This window comes from Camponotus floridanus, unplaced genomic scaffold (assembly GCF_003227725.1).
Source record: "Camponotus floridanus strain SB8 unplaced genomic scaffold, Cflo_v7.5 scaffold14, whole genome shotgun sequence".
Lineage (NCBI taxonomy): Eukaryota > Metazoa > Arthropoda > Insecta > Hymenoptera > Formicidae > Camponotus > Camponotus floridanus.
Genome location: NW_020229259.1, coordinates 1,075,640 through 1,096,447, shown reverse-complemented (window position 1 = coordinate 1,096,447; position 20,808 = coordinate 1,075,640). Strand labels below are relative to the sequence as shown.

Sequence of the window (20,808 nt, the reverse complement as noted above, 5' to 3'; positions counted from 1 at the left end):
AATAAACAAGTAATTGTGTAATATATATAAAAAATTATATTATTATGATTGATTCTTAAGGTTTCCTAATGTTTCCTAATGTAAATTAACATCAGTGTAATTGGAATTTATTTGATTAATTCAATAATATCATTAATCAAATCAATACATGGTATATTGATTTGATTAAAAATGTTATTGAATTAATAAAATAAATTCCAATTACACTGATGTTGTTAATTCAACATTACTTTTTTTTCAGTGTGTATATATATATATATATATATATATATATATATATATATATATATTTCCCAACAGAGTTCGCTAGAATTGTTTAATATCAAAAATAAGTCACCGAAACATTGCCAAAAGTATATCAAATAAGATCATTATGATTTTTCTAAAATGACTTTTACGTGACGTCGTAATGATGCCATTACGAGTTTCATGCTCTACCTGGGATGCGCGTCGAAAGAGTGACATGCACACCATAGAATCCAAAAATAGCATTATCTACAGAAATATACAAATGTACAGATTATGGAAACATGACGTTACAGATTTGATAAGATAGATAAACCGAGGAGGAAGATCTCGGTAACTTTTCATTTCTATATCCTCGGCGGTAGCAACTCGTACATACAATTACCTCAAAATATAAGTGATACCCGATAGATATCGAGTCAATATTTTGATATCGATATTATTGACGGATGCAGCTCGGTGCGAAGGAGGGCATCGAGCGGGATAAGGGCGGAGAAGTGGCACATGACGTGGACCAGGACGCTTCTCTCAAACAGGTTTACGCTTCCTTCGCGCAGTGACGTCATAGCGGTCGCTCGCGCCCGCGCGAGCGCAGGAGGCCGCGCCGCCCACGCGTCCAGGAACACGGGGAGGGGGGAGGAGGGGTAAGGAGGCGGAAGGGGAGGCGGGAACGGTGATCGCTAAACCAAATCGCTTTGCGGTTTCTCAACGCGTAACGGCAGCCGCGGCGAGAATTCGCGTCGTCTTGTTGTCCAGCTGGTGATGATCACGCCTGACTGGGTACCTCTATCCAGGGTACACCTGTCCGCTAAGACGTTCACGTGCCTGTAAAACGACGTGGACGGCCAAGTAAATGAATTAATAAAATACGAGAGACCGAATCGCGGATCGACAAACCTCTTGACATTGGCGTTTTCGCTCGCGTTACGTCTTGAGAATAGTTGACAGGTCGTTGAATCCCAAAGGAATCGCTGCGAGGATCGAAATCTTTACACGGAGCGATCATTAGAGATCATTAAAGTCTTCATTTTCGCAAAGAGGATAGCGACTTGGCGATGGCCTTGGAGTGAAATGAATAAACTAGATGTGTCAGGTGTCATTGAGCAATTTGAAAATGTATTCCAACGCGTGATTGGTCCGATCTCGCATGCGTGCGCATTTTTATCAGCGATTTCTAGCGGGCCAATCGCTACGCGTTTTCCCGCGCGAATTCTAAATATGGCCGAGTAGGCGCGTATGAACGGGATTAATGAAAAAATCCGAGCACGCATGAAGATACCCTTTTCTTCCGCATAACGGCATGTTTCACGCTTCCGCGAAGTCGTTTCGTTATAGTTTATCGCGTGTAACAAAAGATCCAATGATGAGGCGAAAGTTTTTTTTTGAAAAGAAAGATTGCGGATCCTACAAAGGTATACGAAACTTGCTTATGGTTACCATAACAATTGTAAGAGCTATAAAAACTTGACTATTTCGAGCTAATTGTATTGTAAAATACCGTTTTTTATCATCTTTTTAGGTATACGTACATAAAATATCGTCTGGAAGAGTAAAAGAATTATAAGATACTATTCTTTTTTCTTTATGAAATGTCATTATATGTTTTGTTGTCGATTCCGTTAGTCGGGTATTATATAGCTTTTCATTCTTCGTTTTAATCTATTTAAAATAATATAATAATATACATGATGATAAAAGGTTTTTAGAAAATTTGATTTTTGCTCGCGCGAATTAAAATTAATTGTTCCGCGCGAATTAAAATTAATTGTTGTATATAATTAATTTTAATTCGCGCGAGCAAAGATGAAATTTTCTAAAAACCTTTTATTATCATGTATATTATTACATATTATTTTAAATAGCGAGATTAAAACGAAGAACGAAAAACTATAATACCCGAATTAATTAATTAATTATGAAAGTGTGAAATGTTGTCAAGTATTATTTATTAAATAATTAAAAATATATATTATTTATTAAATAATATAAATTAATAATATTAATTAATATATTATTTGTTAAATAATATAAAATAATTAAAAATAATTAAATAATTTAAAAGAACTGTCGCCTTAGACGAATGATAGATTGCGAGAACCTTGAAGAGCCGAGGAGTTACACGATACGTGTTGGCGCATAGTGATTCATAACCGATCACGAATTGACGTAATCGCACTTGCGTCGTGGATCCATTTATAAGCATAGCACACTTCCGGAAATCTAAATACGGTGACGGAGGATGAATGATCGATAAAAAAATCCTGCCATTGACCGTGTAATGTCGTACGCGTTTAATTAACGCAGATACGCGCAGCAAAAAATTGGATGATAAATCTTGACAAGGCGGGTCGCCTAATAAAAACGCACGAACTTGATGAGTTTCGGATGTAATTCTACAAAAACTGTAAGAGAATTTATATTTACCGAATAAGAGGAACGCGACGTTATTTTAAATTATTCAACGACCAAAAAATCTCGTTTCTCTTTCTTAAAGAAAATTTCAGAGATAATTTTTACATATGTAAAACACTTTATTAAATAATTAAATTGTATTTATGTATTTTTTTATTTTAAAGAAAAAATTCAGGCCAGTTCTGAAGGATATTCATTCAGATAAGTGTATTATTTATTTTTTATTTAAAATAAAATAAAAAATGTAGATTGGAGGATACTCAACCAACTATCGAACAACAAATAAAGTCAAATCTCTTATTAAAAATACCACTATTGTTGAAAATAAATCTATAAATAATTAAGAATAATATAAATATTTTGTCTTAATATTACTAATAAAACATCGTATACTTATTTTGTAAAGTTAAAATTAAAATCGGAAAAGCGAAAATTAAAATTAACACAAATCAATATTAAAATCCCAATAACATTATTCTAACATTTAAATCACACAAAAAAAGAGTGCATGTGTAATTTGTCAATCACCCGCCATCTTTCAGAGAGTTTCGTCGTTCCGACATCGGGGAACTTTTTTCCAACGTACAGTTTTCTTCTTTACCGACCGAAATGCTGGCGTCGCATCCCCGCAGATGGCGCGCGCGACTCGCGTTTCTCGCGGCCCGCGGAAGGGGCGATTCGAGGCAGTTCGTTCTCCGAAACGGGCGAGAACGGTAGGGGTGATAGCGACGATCGGGTAGGGGAGCGGAAGAAAGAAGCGGACGACGAGGGCGAGGGATCGCGGTGGACGCGTCAGTCGGGTGGCAACTGTCCGGGCACGTGTGTCGCTCGTCTGGGTCCGGTCGGCTGGGTGCGCGGGTGGTGTTTGTGCTGGTGTCGGTACAGTGGTGGTACACGTACGGAGTGGTGGCGGTGCACCGAGAAAGGTGGTGACGCTCCTGGCTCCTGCTCGCGCGCTCCTCTCGCTCCGAAGGCAGCGGACTCGCGAACATGTGATTTTGACAGGTGGAGCGAGAAAGACAGAGAGACACAGCCCTTCGCGATAATCTCTCTCTCGGTGACGTTTCCCTCGCGCGCATCTGTCGTTGCATCCGTGGCGTGCGTGTGTGCGTGCGTGCGGTGGTGAGTTCGCGTCGCTCCGGACACGCCGGGATACGCCGTGGAGTCGTCGCCCCCTCCGGCTGCCCCCCCTCTCGCCCGCTCGCGCCGAGGGGTTGTTACCCGTCGTGCGGAGGAGGATATAATGTTCTGAAATTCGTGACGAGAGAGCCACGCGCGCATCATCATGGTCGCTAAGCACTTCGCTTCGCAGGGTGAGTCCTCCTCTCAGTTTTCATTGTCGTCTCCTTCTTTTATTCCTGGTGACACTTTTCCCGGAGCGCGTACCACCATCTGCCGCCCCCGCCCCGAAATTGTTCCGTATAATTTCCCCTCGCTCTCCCGGTGGTTGAAACCCTGCCGCGGGGGCGGGTAGGTGGTTGTTAGGTGGTGCACGGCTCGATCATAATAATAGATTCGTTGCGTGTACTTCGCTATCTCATCTACCCTTCTCGCGTCTCTCTTCCCTCCTGGAAATAACGCACAATCTGAATTTTGAGGAAACGCATCGGTGACGCTCCGGAATGAGAAGTAATTCCAAACGAACTTCACATTGTCAGCTGTTGCGATTTGATATCGATACTAATATTTATGAATTAGAATTATTTAGTGTTATTAATTTGGAATTTCTCTCAAATAATTACTCTCTGGAGGGTGAAAAATAAATGAGCCTGTACATTATTTTTGGAAGAGCCCGATTGAATTGACTTGGGAGCGCGAAGTCCGAAGGTACTAATATAATGATGCAGGATCGATTCGATTCGCTCTGCCTGTCGTGCGTCGCGACTCGCAACGACCACCGACACTTCTCTTCAGTTCCGCTCCTCCCTCTCGTTCGTTTTCGGCATACTGATCGAATGGGCGTACATCTCTTACCGCGAACGTTCGTCTCACCACAAGTGTTTTTCCGATGTTCATCGGGCGAGAGAAAGAAATACGCGTCCCGAGAATCTATGGCCATGCTATATCCAGAATCGCGAGGTAAAAAGCGCTATTCATTATTTGGGTTTCGTCGTTAAATAGAGGAAAAAAGCTCGAGTATTTTCACACGAGCTTTTTCATATCCCTCCTCGTGTCTTTTTCCTACAATTACTGCGACCGTGAATGAAACGGGCGTCTTTTAATTGAAGTAAGCTATTTAAATAGCGAGATTCTAAAAATTGCAAAATTATTTAGAAGATATTCTTGTGAATTAAGTATTTTGGAAATTTATTCATTAGTTTTAGAAGTTAAATTAATTTTAGGAGAATTATATTGTTTATAATTAAATTTAATAAATTAATTTATTACTTGAAATTAATATAAGTAAATTTATTAAAAATGATGTTGATAGTATTCAATTAAATTTAAATCTTATTTATTTATTAGAAATTACTAGAAAAATGAAGATTAATTGAAGTAAGGTATTTAAATAGTGAGATTCTAAAAATTGCAAAATTATTTAAAAGATATTCTTGTGAATTAAGTATTTTGGAAATTTATTCATTAGTTTTAGAAGTTGAATTAATTTCAGGAAAATTATATTTTTTATAATTAAATTTAACAAATTAATTTATTACTTGAAATTAATATAAGTAAATTTATTAAAAATGATGTTGATAGTATTCAATTAAATTTAAATCTTATTTGTTTATTAGAAATTACTAGAAAAATGAAGAAAAATTATTAGTGTTCCAATCATAATTAAAATGAGTAATAATTGAATAATTTGATTTTTAAGAATAAATTTTTACACAAAAATTATTGTACTCTAAATTAATAATATAAAAATTACAATTGGGTATAAGTTTGTTACATCAAAGAAAAAAGTGAATAAAATCCTTATAATTATTATATTAAAATAATAAAATTAAAAGCAATTCTTTATTCATATATTTCTATTTTCTATTTTTTTAAATAAAAATAATGTATCTATTATGTAGGAAAAATCAGGAATTTCTTTTTTTTTAATTTATACATATATCTGTTTACGCGCAAGGGATCATCTCGAGGGATGATCAGTTCGCGTCGATTGAAGACGAGGATAATAGCGGCGGCGTATGAGCTTCGTCTGGCAGCTGATTGACTGCGCGATGTCAAGTTCGCGGGGCGACTTTCGCCGGTTCGACGCCCAATCGATTCGCGCAATTCTCGCGTGTCCTCGCTCTGACACGCTCGTATGTACATACACACGGCCATTAAACGCAAAAGTCAAGGGAACGTAAGAAAGCGGTGGGAAAAAATCCAACACGAGTAGCCCACGAGCGAGGTTCGCGAGATCAACGACCAGCGTTAGCGCGATACTTGGCTTTTGTGTACTATTAACGTTAAAAGAAACGTAATTACGTGACAATCGCTGCAATTTGATGTGCAATATTTACAGTCAATATATATCTTATATTAATTATATTCACTAATATTGAAGACGAGATATCGCAGTGAGATTTTATTTTACACCTTACTCAGGGGTTTGAATTAAATAAAATTATATTAAGTGTCAGTCTTGTTTAGAAAATAGAAAGGAATTCATGAAAAGTCCACGTTAGTCGTATATAAAATCGCGAAAGAATTCTTGCCGAAATGTTAGTCGAGTATTGTACGCACACAGACGGCATTCACATCTTTATCGAACATATCACTGTTGCTGATAAAGGTGCTTGCAATGTATATCTTAGGATACACACAGAGATATACATATATAATATGAAACTTTATAAAAGACGCCGCATCGATACGTGAAATGCGAGATACGACAGTTTGACATAACAAATTATACTAGGTTTTACCCTTCTATTATTTTATTATTATATTAAAATTTTAATTTCAAATTTAAATTTAAATTCAACAATTATATAAAATGTCATTATTTATTATGTAATTATTATTACGTGTTATACTTTCCATTTAGAGTCATCAGTAGAAAATAAACGAGAAAAGTTCAATAAATCATGTCGTCAATTATTTTAATTACGCGCGCGAGCTCCCAAAAATTTTTTTTATTTAATATAAATGTAACATACACATGATAAGTAAATTAATTAATATACATTGTAATTGATTTATCTCTTTTTTGACGGAATATAACTCGCCGGACTTTTTTTTTTAGATGAGAACAAAATATTTACATAAAGTCCGAACATTGATCGTTGATATTATTTCTCAGAGTAGTAATTTTTGCAGGAAATTTGATTCGACGTAAGAAACTTTCCCCGGGAGAAATGTATTCGCGTATCGTCAGGATCTCGTTTTCCAGGACCAATGAGTCATCGGTGACATTCTAGAGAGCAGGTTCCTGGTATGCTCGTCAAGTGAATCATCGCATTCTACGCTCTAATTTCGAAAAAATGACCATGCGGAACTAGTTTTATCGCTAACTGACGTTAACGTCGCACTTTCACCCAATTATAAATTATCTTGAATTCCTAGAACTTTACAATTAGAAGTGAAAAAGCGATTATAAAAATGAAGAATGCAGAGTTATTCAAATTAGTCGGCAAACTGATTATTTTAAATTAGTCTTTTTAAAAGGACGATAAAATCTTATTCTTCCATCAATTTCAAACACGTTTTATAGCGGCATTTATTACAATTCATGCCAGTCCATTCAATTAAAATGAAGAATTAAATTAAATCAAGTTACGTTCGCGATCAAAATAGATAATTAAATTGGATGCTGAATCGATTGGGTGTACTATTATTATTCGCGATTTGTAAATTAATTTGTTTATCCGAAGATAGATAGAATTTGTTCGCCGATAGAATGGAATTCGATCGAGAACGTTGAATTTTGGCTGCGAAAAAATCGATTTGGTCGAGAAAATTTGCATTGAAGAAAAAAGAGAAAATTGAATATACTTGAATCGAACGACTTTTGATACATACCCTGTGTGACTGAATGTTTCGTCGCCTCGGGATACGACAAACATACGGATAGCCATCTCGTCCTTTCCGTCACGCGAATCCAAAGGGGCGCGTGTCCTCTGGCCCGGTTAAGTTCCCGTGAGAATTATGTGCTCCTTTCTACAGGAACTACCACCATCGCAGCTACTATGCCGCATGTACACGATGTAATTACCCATGGCTTTGCGTCATGTGTTACCCATGCCAGTTGTGCATTTTAATTCCCTTTCTCGGTTGGCAATTGTTGGTGATTACGCTTTGTTCCGCGCAATGTTTCCTTGCGATATATTCCAATCTCATACGCGTGATTTATGATTCTTTCGTGATGAGAATCAAGGATTAATTCTACGAGAAGCAATTTCGGAAGGAGAACAATGAAAAGATGTATCTAATAAAGATTAATTAATAGTTGGGAGAATTATTTGCGTCAAGTTCAACTTTGAGAATGATGTGCAAATTGAATTTTAATTGTAATTGTTGATACTTTCAGATTTAGTTAAAAAATGCAAATGTTTAAGGACGACTTTTAATGGAATATTTTATGTCTTCTACTTGTAAACATGACTACTATATAATTTATAGTGTTAGGTTTTATCGATACATTCTTCGAGAAGATATTGGCAATAAAGTAAATTAATGAAATTAATAAAATTAACATATTGATTCAAGTGTACTAACGCAGTTTTTGGAATTTTAATATCAATAGGGAGCCGTGCCATAACAAGTAATTGCGATATTATGCTAATCAGATAAATTCTTGAAACATAAATTAGTAGCTTGAACTTGTCATCACTTTCCAAAATGAAAAATTAATTCTAATGCATTACGGCAATTATAATTTAAATGAAAGGAAATTAGACGATTATATTAATTATATTATAGAATATAATTAATTAGATTATAGAAAAATTAATTATATTCTATAATATAATTAATAATAATTTATTAATTAATAATTAATTACAATATATTGTAGGAAAATTAAAAAAGTGCATAGTATACAAATGCGATAGAAAGAATAAAGTTAATTTTCATGTAAAGATATTCAAGGTAAATATATTTAAATGATGTCAGGAATAAATAAAAATCTCTCCAAAATAGTTGTTTTATCGCGAGTTAGGGATAAGCGTATAAAAAGAAAGAGAATGAATGGTATTATAATAAAAAGTATAATTTAAAGAAAAAAATAATATTAATACATGCACAGACTATTTAATTAACTTTTTAGAAATTTAATTTACAAATACATATAAATAAAATAGCGTAATAAATTTTTTATAAATATATATCTGAATACATTCGATATATGTGACTTCCTAAATATTTGTTGCAGTTCATACGTTTAATCTTATGTTACTAAATGATTACTCACCTTCTCTTTCTCTTTCTTTCACTTTCTAGCTGATAAATTTCCGAATTATCATTATTTAACTCGATGCCGTCACTATCCAATTATGCCACGTTAATTGCTTGATTTTACTCATAGATTAAGGTAATAACGGAAATAACAGATTCGACTTTCATTTTATGACTTTTCCCAAATAAAACCCCACGATAGAATGCTAGAAAAGGCGCAGCTGCATAACTGCATTTCGAATCGTTAATCGCGAAATTTGCCGATAGTTAGCGGCGGATCCATAACAGATTCCCGTTAATCACGACCTTGAAATTCATACCGCGGCAGCTGGACAGTGCAGGTGCGGTCGCAGGTGCATGTGCACATCGAGACGCACCTTGCGGATCGAGAAACTCGCTGCCGGCACGTGGACTACCGTCGAGATGAGACGAGAACCACATGATTGATTTCCTTCGAGACGTTTCATGTCACACCATCGCTGTCGCAAATTGATTTCGAGGCAGGGAAGAACAAAATCTGACGGGATAACGATCGACAATAAAATCATTCCCCTGTAAATCAGTCTTGTTTACGATATTTATTTGACGGATATATGTAATGAAAAAAATGTAGAATATCGTAAACTGCTCGCATCAACTTTAATACATGCAGAATATAATTTATTTTTAAAAATCTAGAATATGTTAATGTACAAGTAAAATCGAGGATGAACAAAAGAGAGAAGGACGTTTTATAATTTGCACAACTGGATGAGAGAGAATTTTCGAACGTTAAAGAGTGGACGAAATTATCGAACTGTTTGCTCTCAAAGTGGCATAATTGTCACTTGCACTTGCCAAACAACAGGTGGTCAAACACGGTTTCCTTTGATGTGTGAGAGAGAATTCGCTCTAGAAATGTAATCTAGATAAAGTCCAGTATTAGCCCAAAGTGTCGTGCAATCAGCAAAGATGCGATACCTATCGTTAATTACTAATAGATTCAATTTCATGATTTTGTCAATTATAATCTTTTGTGCTTACTATTAATATATCAAATTTAATGTTTAAGAGAAAATTTAAAGAAATGATGTTTAAAAAAAAATTAAATATCAATTATTACAACAACAAAAATTCAATTATATTAAGAAATCATATAAATCAAGGAATAGCAAGTGACGAATCTGAAAAAGTATTATAAACGAATAATATACGAGAGTAATAATCGTTAAATATAAGAAAGAGCGCTAGATAAGATCTTTTTAATATGTTATTTTATCAATGACACTTGAAATTTTACAATTCTTTTTTTATAATTCATTTTTAACATCTTTTTTTTCTTACTTTTCAGGCTCAAGCCCCGAATGCGGCGTGCCGGATATGACAGTTATCAGCGACATCGATGAGACTGGTATTAATCGGAACCTTCAAGTTCGGTATAGCAGGGACCAGATATATGTATCCTTTCTCTTATCTTTTCTTCTCAATTAATAATTTCTAAATTTATTCAGCAATAATTTTTATCTAGTAGAAACGTCACAAAATTTAAAAAAAAAATTAATAACGGGGAATATTAATGATTTTATCACGATTATAATTAATTCGATTTTGTTTCTAAAGTTCAAAGATTGAGCGCATTTTCTAAATGAGGAAATATAAGTTTCAAATATGGCTCCGATGGAGATAAAACGCACTTAATAGCGACATAATATTTGCGCGATTCCGTTTATCTCTTCGTTCGAATGGACGGATAGACAGAGGGGTAGACAGGTGGGCGACAAGAGACTAACCGATCTTGCCCTGAAAAGGAGATCGGCGAGTCGGGGGGGAAAAATGAATCGGTCGAGAAAGACAGCAAGAATGGACGCGTATAAATATTGCAGGGGTGGGCAGGGTCGTTCCTGGGTTGCCGCGTTGCCATGACAACTCCAGTCAGCTGGCGAACCACCCCGGGGCTAGACCCATTCATCTTTCGTAGGCTTGGATTTGCCAACGACCCAACGACCGACACCGCGACGACCCACTGTCAACCCCCTTTGTCCCCCTTGATCCCCCTTGATTCCCCCGAAAGCAAGTTCGCCAATATGCAGATGAATCGCGAGGCCTTTTTCCCTCATCGATGAAGTTAACGATGATTTTTTGAATAAAATAATTATCGAATCTCGGAGTAAAATGTATTATGCATGTATTGAGGAATAAAATTTAAGAGGAATAAAATATTCGGTAAAGACAACGCGATTTAGGTCGACAATCCATTCGTTAGTGGACGCTTCCTCGTGTACGCGACAATAATCGTTCGGATGAGTAGCGTGTGGGATGATGTGCTTAGACTAATCTTTTGTTGCATGTTAGATTGAAGTGATACAAGCCGGCAGATAACTGTCTTATATTGCTGAGAATTTATTGCAATGCATAATTTTTTGAACGAAATAACAATGCCGTTGAAATATTTGTGCATCAAATTACATTAAAATTGTTGTTTTATGCTAATAGTTAGTAGCGTTTCTTATTTGCATAAACCAGAGAGCGAATGTAAAAGTAGGTCGCGATATATCGCAGTAAATCCGCGGATTACGTGTGCATTTTATTAATTACATGATTATATCTTTCCGGAGCCTGTTTTTTAATGAATCCACAAAATCAATTATACAATGTTGGAGGAAATATTTCGCAAATATAATTATACGTTTTTATTTATACAAGTAAAAAATATTCAAAACTTGACAAAGTAATATAAATTAAACAAAGTATAAATAAATAACTATAAATTAAACAAAAATTTAAAATAAACAAAGAGTAAAATGATTTCTAATTTTACTATAATTTTTTCGTCAGATTCTCTCTGTTCTTAATTAGAAAGTGATTCATTCTAATGAAAAGGCTGCAAGAAACGGGAGATGTTTCTCAGAAGTTAAACTCTTTGCCTGATCAGTATTATACTAACGCACGTGTTTTTTTTGTCGCCTGATGTAATCGAAAAATTAAACGGCTCGTAAAACGGCCCTTTCGAATCTCCGTCGTCGACCACTTCTTGCCGCCGTCATGGACGCGAATGGGATTCGCAGCTGGTAAAGACAGCTCTTGCTGCCGGCCAAGTTGAAAACGCCTCTACGTTAAATGTAAAAGCTACGGGTCGGCTTGTGAATTAAAATCACGCGAGTCTTTTGCCTAAATTGGCCATCTATTTTAAAATATAAAAAAGAATCTCGAGAGCCACTTGCATCTGCAATTTATGCTGTGAGTCTCGTTGAAGCAAATGGGGTGAAATTCAACAACTATCTGTATTCTATATATTAATTATTTAATATTTATATTTATAATTATTTTTAAATAATCAATATAAATAAATATTAAATATTCATAATATTTAATATTTATTTATATTAATTATTTAACAAAACGGGAAACACGCGATTTTAAATCTGTTACGTTCAAAACCGTCGCGATAGTATTGGAAGACTGGGTAACCCAGCGAAAGTAGGTCTCTCGGATAAGGGGTTAAGGAACCGACAAGACCGAAGTCATCCAGTCATCCATCGCGCGTGACAAATAAGCGCTTTTCTTACCGTCTGGCCTCATCAGTCTCCAGCAACCCTTTTCAGAGCGAGTGGCCTAATTTATTCGCATCGATGGATTTTTCTCGCGTGACCCTCCCAGACGCTCACCCTTTCGCTCTTCATCGCGTATCGCCTTTTTTTTTTACTCTCTTGCACCCGGTAATAGAGAGATCGCCTCCCTCCGTTTCTCCTCCCTCGCGTCCACCTCCGCCTACGAGTGCAATTCAAGCTGGCCTCAAGAGCGCTCCTCCAGCGAGAGAGCTTAATGAGAGAGCGAGCTACCCCTGCGTGAGTATCCGTGTCTGCACGAATAGGGATGAATGCGAAAAAAAAAATACGCGTAAAGAGACGAATGACATTCGGTTCATCGACGAAGCTCCACTCGAGCCACTTTCCGATCTTTGCATGCTCGACTAAATTAAAATGTAATCGTGATTCTGTATAATCATCTTCGTTGACGATCGCTGTTATTGTCCTTTAATCGTAGTGCGAGAGAGATTACCTCTGACATTAGGACGCGATTGTTGAAAGGAGAGAAATGGTGAAATGATCTTTTTCGCAAGTGACTTAATTAATTAGAGAAAATTTAGTAAGTTTATTATATTATTTTTTTCTCTCTTTCTTTTTGTACGTGTTTCTCTCTCGTCTTTTTTTCACTTCTTTATACTTAAAGTATGTATAATAATTAATATATAATATGTAATTAATAATAATATATAATATATTAATATTATATAATATATAATATATAATATATAATATATAATAATATATAATATATTTATATAATATGTAATTAATAATTAATATATAATATGTAATTTAAATATAAAAGCGTAATAACCGCTTTTGTTGTATTTTAACTCGTACATTTATTTTCGTAATAATTGTGTCAGCATAAACTGAAAATGTATTTCATCCCAAGTTATATTAGTCCCAAGCCTTGGACATAAAAATAGTGAATAATCGATAAAGATAACCGAGTCAATAATACCGTATTTTTTACATACGAAGCATTCAGGAAACCGAAAGTAAAAATGCTTTTTGGTGTTTAAAGCGATTATCCAATCGACTATTGTTCTCTCCCTTTCTCTCTTTCTCTTTCGCTTCCTTCTGTTTATTGGTAGTTTCGATTTGAAATCTCGTTAAAGTACGATCGAAGCTAATTATAACGATCCAGTGTAGTTTCGAGATGTGCTAGCAATCTCGCGAAGGAAATTGAAAGTTCCGACCGACCGATATCTTTCCTGCAGAAAAGGAGATCGAGGTCCATCTTTCGCTCTTTGCTCATCTCTCGAATAGGCTCTTCGGCAAATAGACAAACTGTTTGCAATTAAGCTTGAGGTTTTAGTCTCTCTGTGCCGAGAACGTAAATCAGGAAGCTACCAATAGGCTACACGAGGCGTGTCCGCGGAGTTAATTAAATTGTTGGGCTCTCTCTCGCCGGTAATAACGGGGCTTTTGCAGAGGTTGAACTAGACTCTAACTGGGAACCCCGCAACCACTTACGGGTCACTAGGTTCTATATGCGATACGATGTATTAACGTCGTATGCATTTAGACATTTGTTTCGAGATTAAGGATAAAATGTAATATAAAATAAACGCACCGTGTGATGTCTCATAAAAGCTTAATATGGAAAGTTTAATATGGAAAGAAGAAAAATATCTGTTTATATTCTTTTTTTTCGCTATCTTGTCATTATATATATTTATCTTTTTATATATAAGATTGTAATAATAACTAAATATTATAATATCTAATGCATAACTTTTTCAAATCATATAAAATTTTTTTTTATATTAATTCTTTCATATATATTCTCATTTTATTATAAATTATTACATATACTTTTTACCATATTTTATTTTTAGATTCCATTTTCAGAAAATTATAAATTTATTTCTTTAATTTATATTTTAATATATTGGATATTTTTTTAAATATTTTTATATTATATTTATTTTGATATTATTTATTTTAATATTATATTTTTTTAATATTAATTTAGGCGAAAGAGAATTCAACGATTAATCTGTTGGTGGTCGAAATATGAATTTTGAATCTCCGAACATAGATCATGACTCTTCGCTCGTCTCAAATATTACAGAAGGGTATTCGGTTATAGGTGTACTCTCCCCTTTTTTCTGTTACGGTGTAGCATCCAGTTATGAGTCATCCCCCCATGGATAACCCCTGGAGTGTGACGTCATTATAGAACCCTCTCTCCCGGTCGACGGAAACATGTCATCCTCAAATTATTATGCAAGGGATAGAGCAATGTTCCGTCTTTTCTCTTCCTCTTTTTCGATATTTCTGTGATGATATTTTTACGATCGTGCGATACAATTCGGAGCCCGTTTTAATCCATTATTATTTTTCTAATTTTAACAGCAATATTTTATATATCACGACACAAGGGATATTAAAATTGATTATTTAAATTTTGCAAATTAAATTTTATAGCCTTTGGATTGCCAGATAAAAACACTAAACATTTTCAGTTTTGAAAGTAAAAATAAATTTGGCAGTCGAAAGGAAATTTAATCAAAATATATTTCCTCGCGAATTTTTAAAGCAAATCTTATTTTATTTTATTTTGGAATTCTAATTTAGTATTTATTCATTAAATCATATTTGTGAGAATAACGAATAAATTAGAGATAAAATAAAATTTGTTAAATTAAATAAAAATTAAATAAAAATTTATTTTAATAAAAAGAGAAAGAGAGAAAATGTCTCTTTTCCTTTTATATAGGACGAAGCAATAAAAATAAATTAGCACAACTTTCTGTTCACGCTTTACAAAACAGAATCATTAGGGAATACGAGCGATCGTAATTAGGGTAAGCTAAAAAGGTCACGTGTTTTTATCCTGGTTCGAGTTTTTCTGGTGCAGCTTTTGTTGTCTATTTTGTATGCATCAATCGAGAATCTACATTGAAGTGTATCGCATTGTACGTAAAGGGCAGCATGTCATGTCCATGAACGCGGAAAAATGTCAACGGCAATTTTCAATCGATGACGCCCACTTTCTGTGCTAATATTGATATAATAGTTTTAATATTTAATGGAGGGGCTGTGGTAAAATGGATATATATTTAGCAAAGTGTTATTTAAGTCTTTATTCCTTAGCACAAACATTATCACTTTATACAGACGTACACGGGATCCATTCTGGTGGCTGTGAATCCTTACAAGGAGGTGGACTACTACACAAATGTGAGTAATTATTCGATTACATTATTTTTAATCGCATGTTGGTCATATAATATTACAAAATGAATTTTAGAGCCAGTGGAAATGAAGAGAAATTTTCATTATCATCGAAATGTTTGTTTGTACGTGATATTTTTACTTTCTTTCTTTTCTAGCTCGTCTTGTATTATTACAAAAATAATATAAAATAATTAAAATATATATCAAGATTGGATATTAATTAAAATTAATAATATTTATTAATCGACAATATTTATTACGATCGAATATCAAGAAAATACCACGAGAATTATAATAGAATATTATAATAGAACAATTATAATAGAATGAAATATAAATATGAGAATTATTAGATTATATTATATTATGCAAGATGTGACGATATAGAGACATAATATCAACGTTGCTTCCATCTTAACAAATTACTTGCTTATTTATGATGCGACTTCATTGATTTGGACAAAACAGAACGAAAGAAAGCGTGTAGAGTCACAATACAATGATATCGATGTGATCTATAGGCTGAGCCCGATAGATTGTTCGTGCGTACGATGCTTCCTGCGATTGACAAAAACCGGAAGTACCGCTGAAGAATAGTAAATATCAGACAATGCATGATGCCGCCGCTGATGGAAGTTGAAAAAGAGAGCTGCACGCGTCAATCTTCCAGCGAAAATAAACCGATGTCGTCCCTGCCATCACGTTGAAAGATTAAAACTGTTGCCTCGAATCTTTCGCTCTTGTTCGAGAATGCACTTATTGCATACGGCATTGCTCTTACCGTAACGATGCATTGCGAAAATCAGAGACAGCTGCGACCTGTTTAGTGAACTTGCAAATATTTTTTATAATGTGACATTAATGTAGCATTTTAACTTTTTTAACAAAGTCCTTTTATACTTTTTCGCGAAACATTCCTGCTTAAATGGATATTATGCAGCTCGTTCAAGTTGCAAATTAATCAAGTTGGAAAATTCAGTGGAAAATTAAAAATCGATAGAAAATTACATACTTTAAATATTTTGGAAAAATTAATTTTTTTTTATACATATATTTATGAAAAAATTAATTATAGATTAATTTTCTGAATTAAATTATATTATTTTTCATACATCGGAAAATTTTGGAGAATTATAGTAAAAAAGTAAAAACGCTTAAAATTAATTTTGTCAAGAGCAAGAAAGTTTCAAGTAATCTAAATTAATAAAAACAAAAAGATTAAGTATTAAAAATAATATACTTCTCTTTTTCATGTTTTTAATTTTATTATTTGACTGTTAAAATGATGACTGTTAAGAAGATGACAAAAAATTCAAAACTATATGTATAAATATATACTTATATTATATCGTGAGATATTCTGTCTGCCAATGTACTTCATCACGTGCAATTTGCGTACACCAGTGCAAAATTATCATGCTCGTGGTACAAAGAAAAAAAGAATTTTTCCATGGACAACTTTCGAATCCCGCATAAAGCATACCGCGGCAGGATGCTTTTATCGTATTGGCCTGAAAACAGGAAACGGAAGCAGCGACGTTGCTTAGAGCCGAGATAACTCGCGAAAACGACGAGAACGACTGGTCTTGGACGGCGGTTTTTTCTAGGTCACGTTGACGAAGCGAAAACCCGTGCGATAGCACGCTCGACTTGTTCCTCCACGTGGCGATAACGATAACGTTAACAATTAGTTGAATCGAAGCGCTCATTTGTGCGGAATTCATCGATTCGCTCGCGCGGAATCGCAACGCGACTTTTATCGCGAAGAGGAGAAGAACCGACGAAGCTCGGAGGGGTCCTCGGGGAGTTATCGACGATAAATTCTCCCCGTTTATTCCGGCGGAACACGCTAAGTGCATGCTTTCGATAACCGAGCAACTCACCTCCCTTCTCCCTCCCCCCTCCCCGCCTTCCCCCGGTGCATCTATTTTCGGGTGCGCGTGATGCTGCGGCTTCGCTCCCTCGTATACCGCAGACTCATCGTCGATAGTTATGTCTCGGAGCGCTCGCGATCAGGGGCGAATTATTTCTGGGAGGCCGACTGATGGCAGGCACTTTGATTAAAACTCAAAAGGCAGGAGGGAAAATATTTTATCGCGAGAGACAAGTTCAAAGGAAAGGAGATCGTCTGGTTATAAATAAATCAAAGGGAATTTAAATTGAGAGAATATTCGAATAAGATTGAAATATAACAAGTTGCAATATTTTTTTAAAATAAGAAACAGCTAAAAATGTTACCAGAAAATCATTTGTTATTATTATTTTATATACGTACAAGGTGTCCCGAAACTCATAATCAATCTTTCAAAGACAGATTCCTGGGATCATCTGAAGACGATTTTTCCTTAACGAAAATGTCGAGGCACTAATAATTTTCGAATTATAAGTGATTGGAAATAAGGGGTTTTTCGTAATCTAAGCTTTGCAGAAATAAAATATTAACAAAACCACATTCTTCGATTAATTTTAAATAGAGTTTACTTTAATTGAGTTTTAATTTAAGGCTTAATTGCAAAGATATATGATGACAAAAATGGAGAACATGCAAAAAATGATGGCCTTCATCGACATTTTCGCTGAGGAAAAATCGTCTCCAAATGATCCCAGGAATCTGTCTTTGAAAGATTGATTATGAGTTTTGGGACACCCTGTATTTAATATTATTATTAATTGTTATATCGGATATTATAGATATTTGAGAAGGCATCACTGCCATTTATATTATAATATATTTTTAGTATTTTTAATATATAACTTTACTCATTTGTTATTGTTATATTTTACATACATATATAATATTATTATTATTAATTGTTATATCGGATATTATAGATATTTGAGTAGAAGGCATCACTGCCATTTATATTATAATATATTTTTAGTATTTTTAATATATAATTGTACACTTTTAATATTTTTAACATTTGTACATCCTTATAATTCGGTGGAGTATGAAAGATAAGGGGGAGGAAGCTCTACTGCAATAATTCGCCACGTAAAAAAGTTTTATATTAAACCAACATTCGTGGTAGGCCTCTCTCAATTTTTTTATCAGGAAAATCTTCAAATATTATTCTGTGCAATCGCGCGCGTTTGCGTTGCGGGAAGCGACCGTGCAGCGATGCATGCGAGCGTAAATTGGATTGGACGGTGGGAATCGTCAGAGTGCGGCGATAAAATTTACTTTGTCTCGCATTTGGGAACGAGCTCGCTCGAGATGCCTTATACATTTTATAGCGCTTTGTCCGCAACGTGCGTCCGTTTGGGGAGGGGGGAGGGGGAGGGGGTGGAATTTTTAAAAAAAAGGGACGTCCCTTAAACTCGGTTACGCATTAAAAGAGGGAAAGTAGCCTGGTATTCTTTTTTTCTCCGTTATATTACATTTTTCATACTCTCGCAATATTTTTCGTGTTTTTGTATCTCGAAAATTTTTAAATGCCGGTGACCGATGCACGATTGTAGGACATGAATGTGAAAAAACATTTGAGGAGGAAAGGAATCGATTGTATCCAAGCAGAGATTTTATTACGCGGCTCGTTAGTCTTGCGCGCTCGTGGAAGTTTGCGGGGAAATTACGGCATCATGCGTGATTGCGAAGGTCAAAACGGGGGTACCGCCAACCGAGGACCCCTGCCGGGGCTCGAAGGAAAAGGGTGGCACACCGTGGTGGTGCACGCCCGGAGTTATTGATCGCGCCGAAGCACGCGGATCGGATTCGGGACTCACCGTGGACTCGCCTCGGAGCCGCTAGTTTCGCACATTTCTCCCCGAGGAACCCTTGCTGAATCCTCGATCCATCGAGATCGCTATGATCTAGGCGCGAACCACGCTCTGACAGGACTCGAGGCCACTCTTGATGACGATAAATATGCTCCATCTAACGCGTTCGCGGCAGCAAAATTCAATCTTTCAAAGCCCAGCCTTTTCATTTTGACAAAATTGAGTTTTCAATTTTTCTTTATTACACTTGCAAAATTACACCAGAATATAGATAAAATAAAAAATTATACAGCAGAAAACGATTAGATTTCTTTTCCTCATATATATTAATCACATATTAATGTATATTTTTTTATATTTTTTTCACGTTATATATTTTTTCATAGATTTGTTTTCTTCATATTATTCATCGCTGCTAAATAACTATGTTACGAATTAATACATATAACGTTAATAATACTAATTAACTAATTGAAATATTAATAATGCATTAGATTGGATTGTTTTGACTAATCTTTCATTTCATGATGCTCTTTTATACGGTTATACTATCGAATATATTTTTTGTAAAGTAAAAATTTTAAGGCTGACGCTCTTAATTAATTCGATTAATTTTGAAAAAAAATGTATTTTTTATTAGTCTACTATCGATTTTCGAATTAAGGATAATTAAGTTCGATGCTTTATTCTTCTTCTTTCTTTTTATAAATGTCGTTATGTATTGAATATATCGGTATATATATATTATGATGCTTTCTATTGATCGATAAGTAAGCAAATATCTTTGGATTGTTGTCGAGGTAAATGATTGCTATTCATAGTAAACCCACAATCAAAGTTGCGCAAATATTTACCGATATTAATGGGCAGAATGTTCAGAGGACTCTTATAGAGTCTTTTATTAACTGTATTGGACAACGATTGCATAGCTGATTACACGAACAATTATTATTATTAATATAAATTATACAGATAAAAATTGTATATACAAATCTGCATCTATCTTTTATTTTATTTAATCAACAATTATTATTTAATTTTATTTAAATCAACATTTTATTTTATTTAAATCAACATTTTATTTTATTTAAATCAACAATTATTTTATTCTTTGTAAATGCAAATTAAATCCCAAGTCAAATTAAATAGAATAGGAATACAACGTGTGGAAACAAATCGGATTTTAAAGAACCAATTGAACGATTAAAGTTGTGTAATTCGATTTAGGTCAATCGATTGAACCTCACATTGGATAGTTTAATGAATAGTCAACACCTGCAATAATCAAAGAGGTTGACGTACCGAAAATGGGTCGACGTGTTTCATTTCCAGACTCGATTTC

At 34.7% G+C, this 20,808-nt stretch overlaps 1 protein-coding gene across 2 annotated transcripts in view; it reads left to right on the top strand.

Annotated features, from left to right (window-relative positions):
* Window positions 1-3,363: 3,363 nt before the first annotated feature.
* Window positions 3,364-20,808, top strand: part of LOC105252926 (myosin-I heavy chain) — a 35,296-nt gene continuing 17,851 nt past the window's right edge. For both annotated transcript variants that reach the window (XM_011260594.3, XM_011260593.3), the window contains exons 1-3: window positions 3,364-3,971; window positions 10,322-10,428; window positions 15,687-15,749. In XM_011260594.3, the coding sequence (XP_011258896.2) occupies window positions 3,944-3,971; window positions 10,322-10,428; window positions 15,687-15,749 (198 nt within the window). In that variant the 5' untranslated portion in view covers window positions 3,364-3,943. The remainder of the gene's footprint in view (window positions 3,972-10,321; window positions 10,429-15,686; window positions 15,750-20,808) is intronic.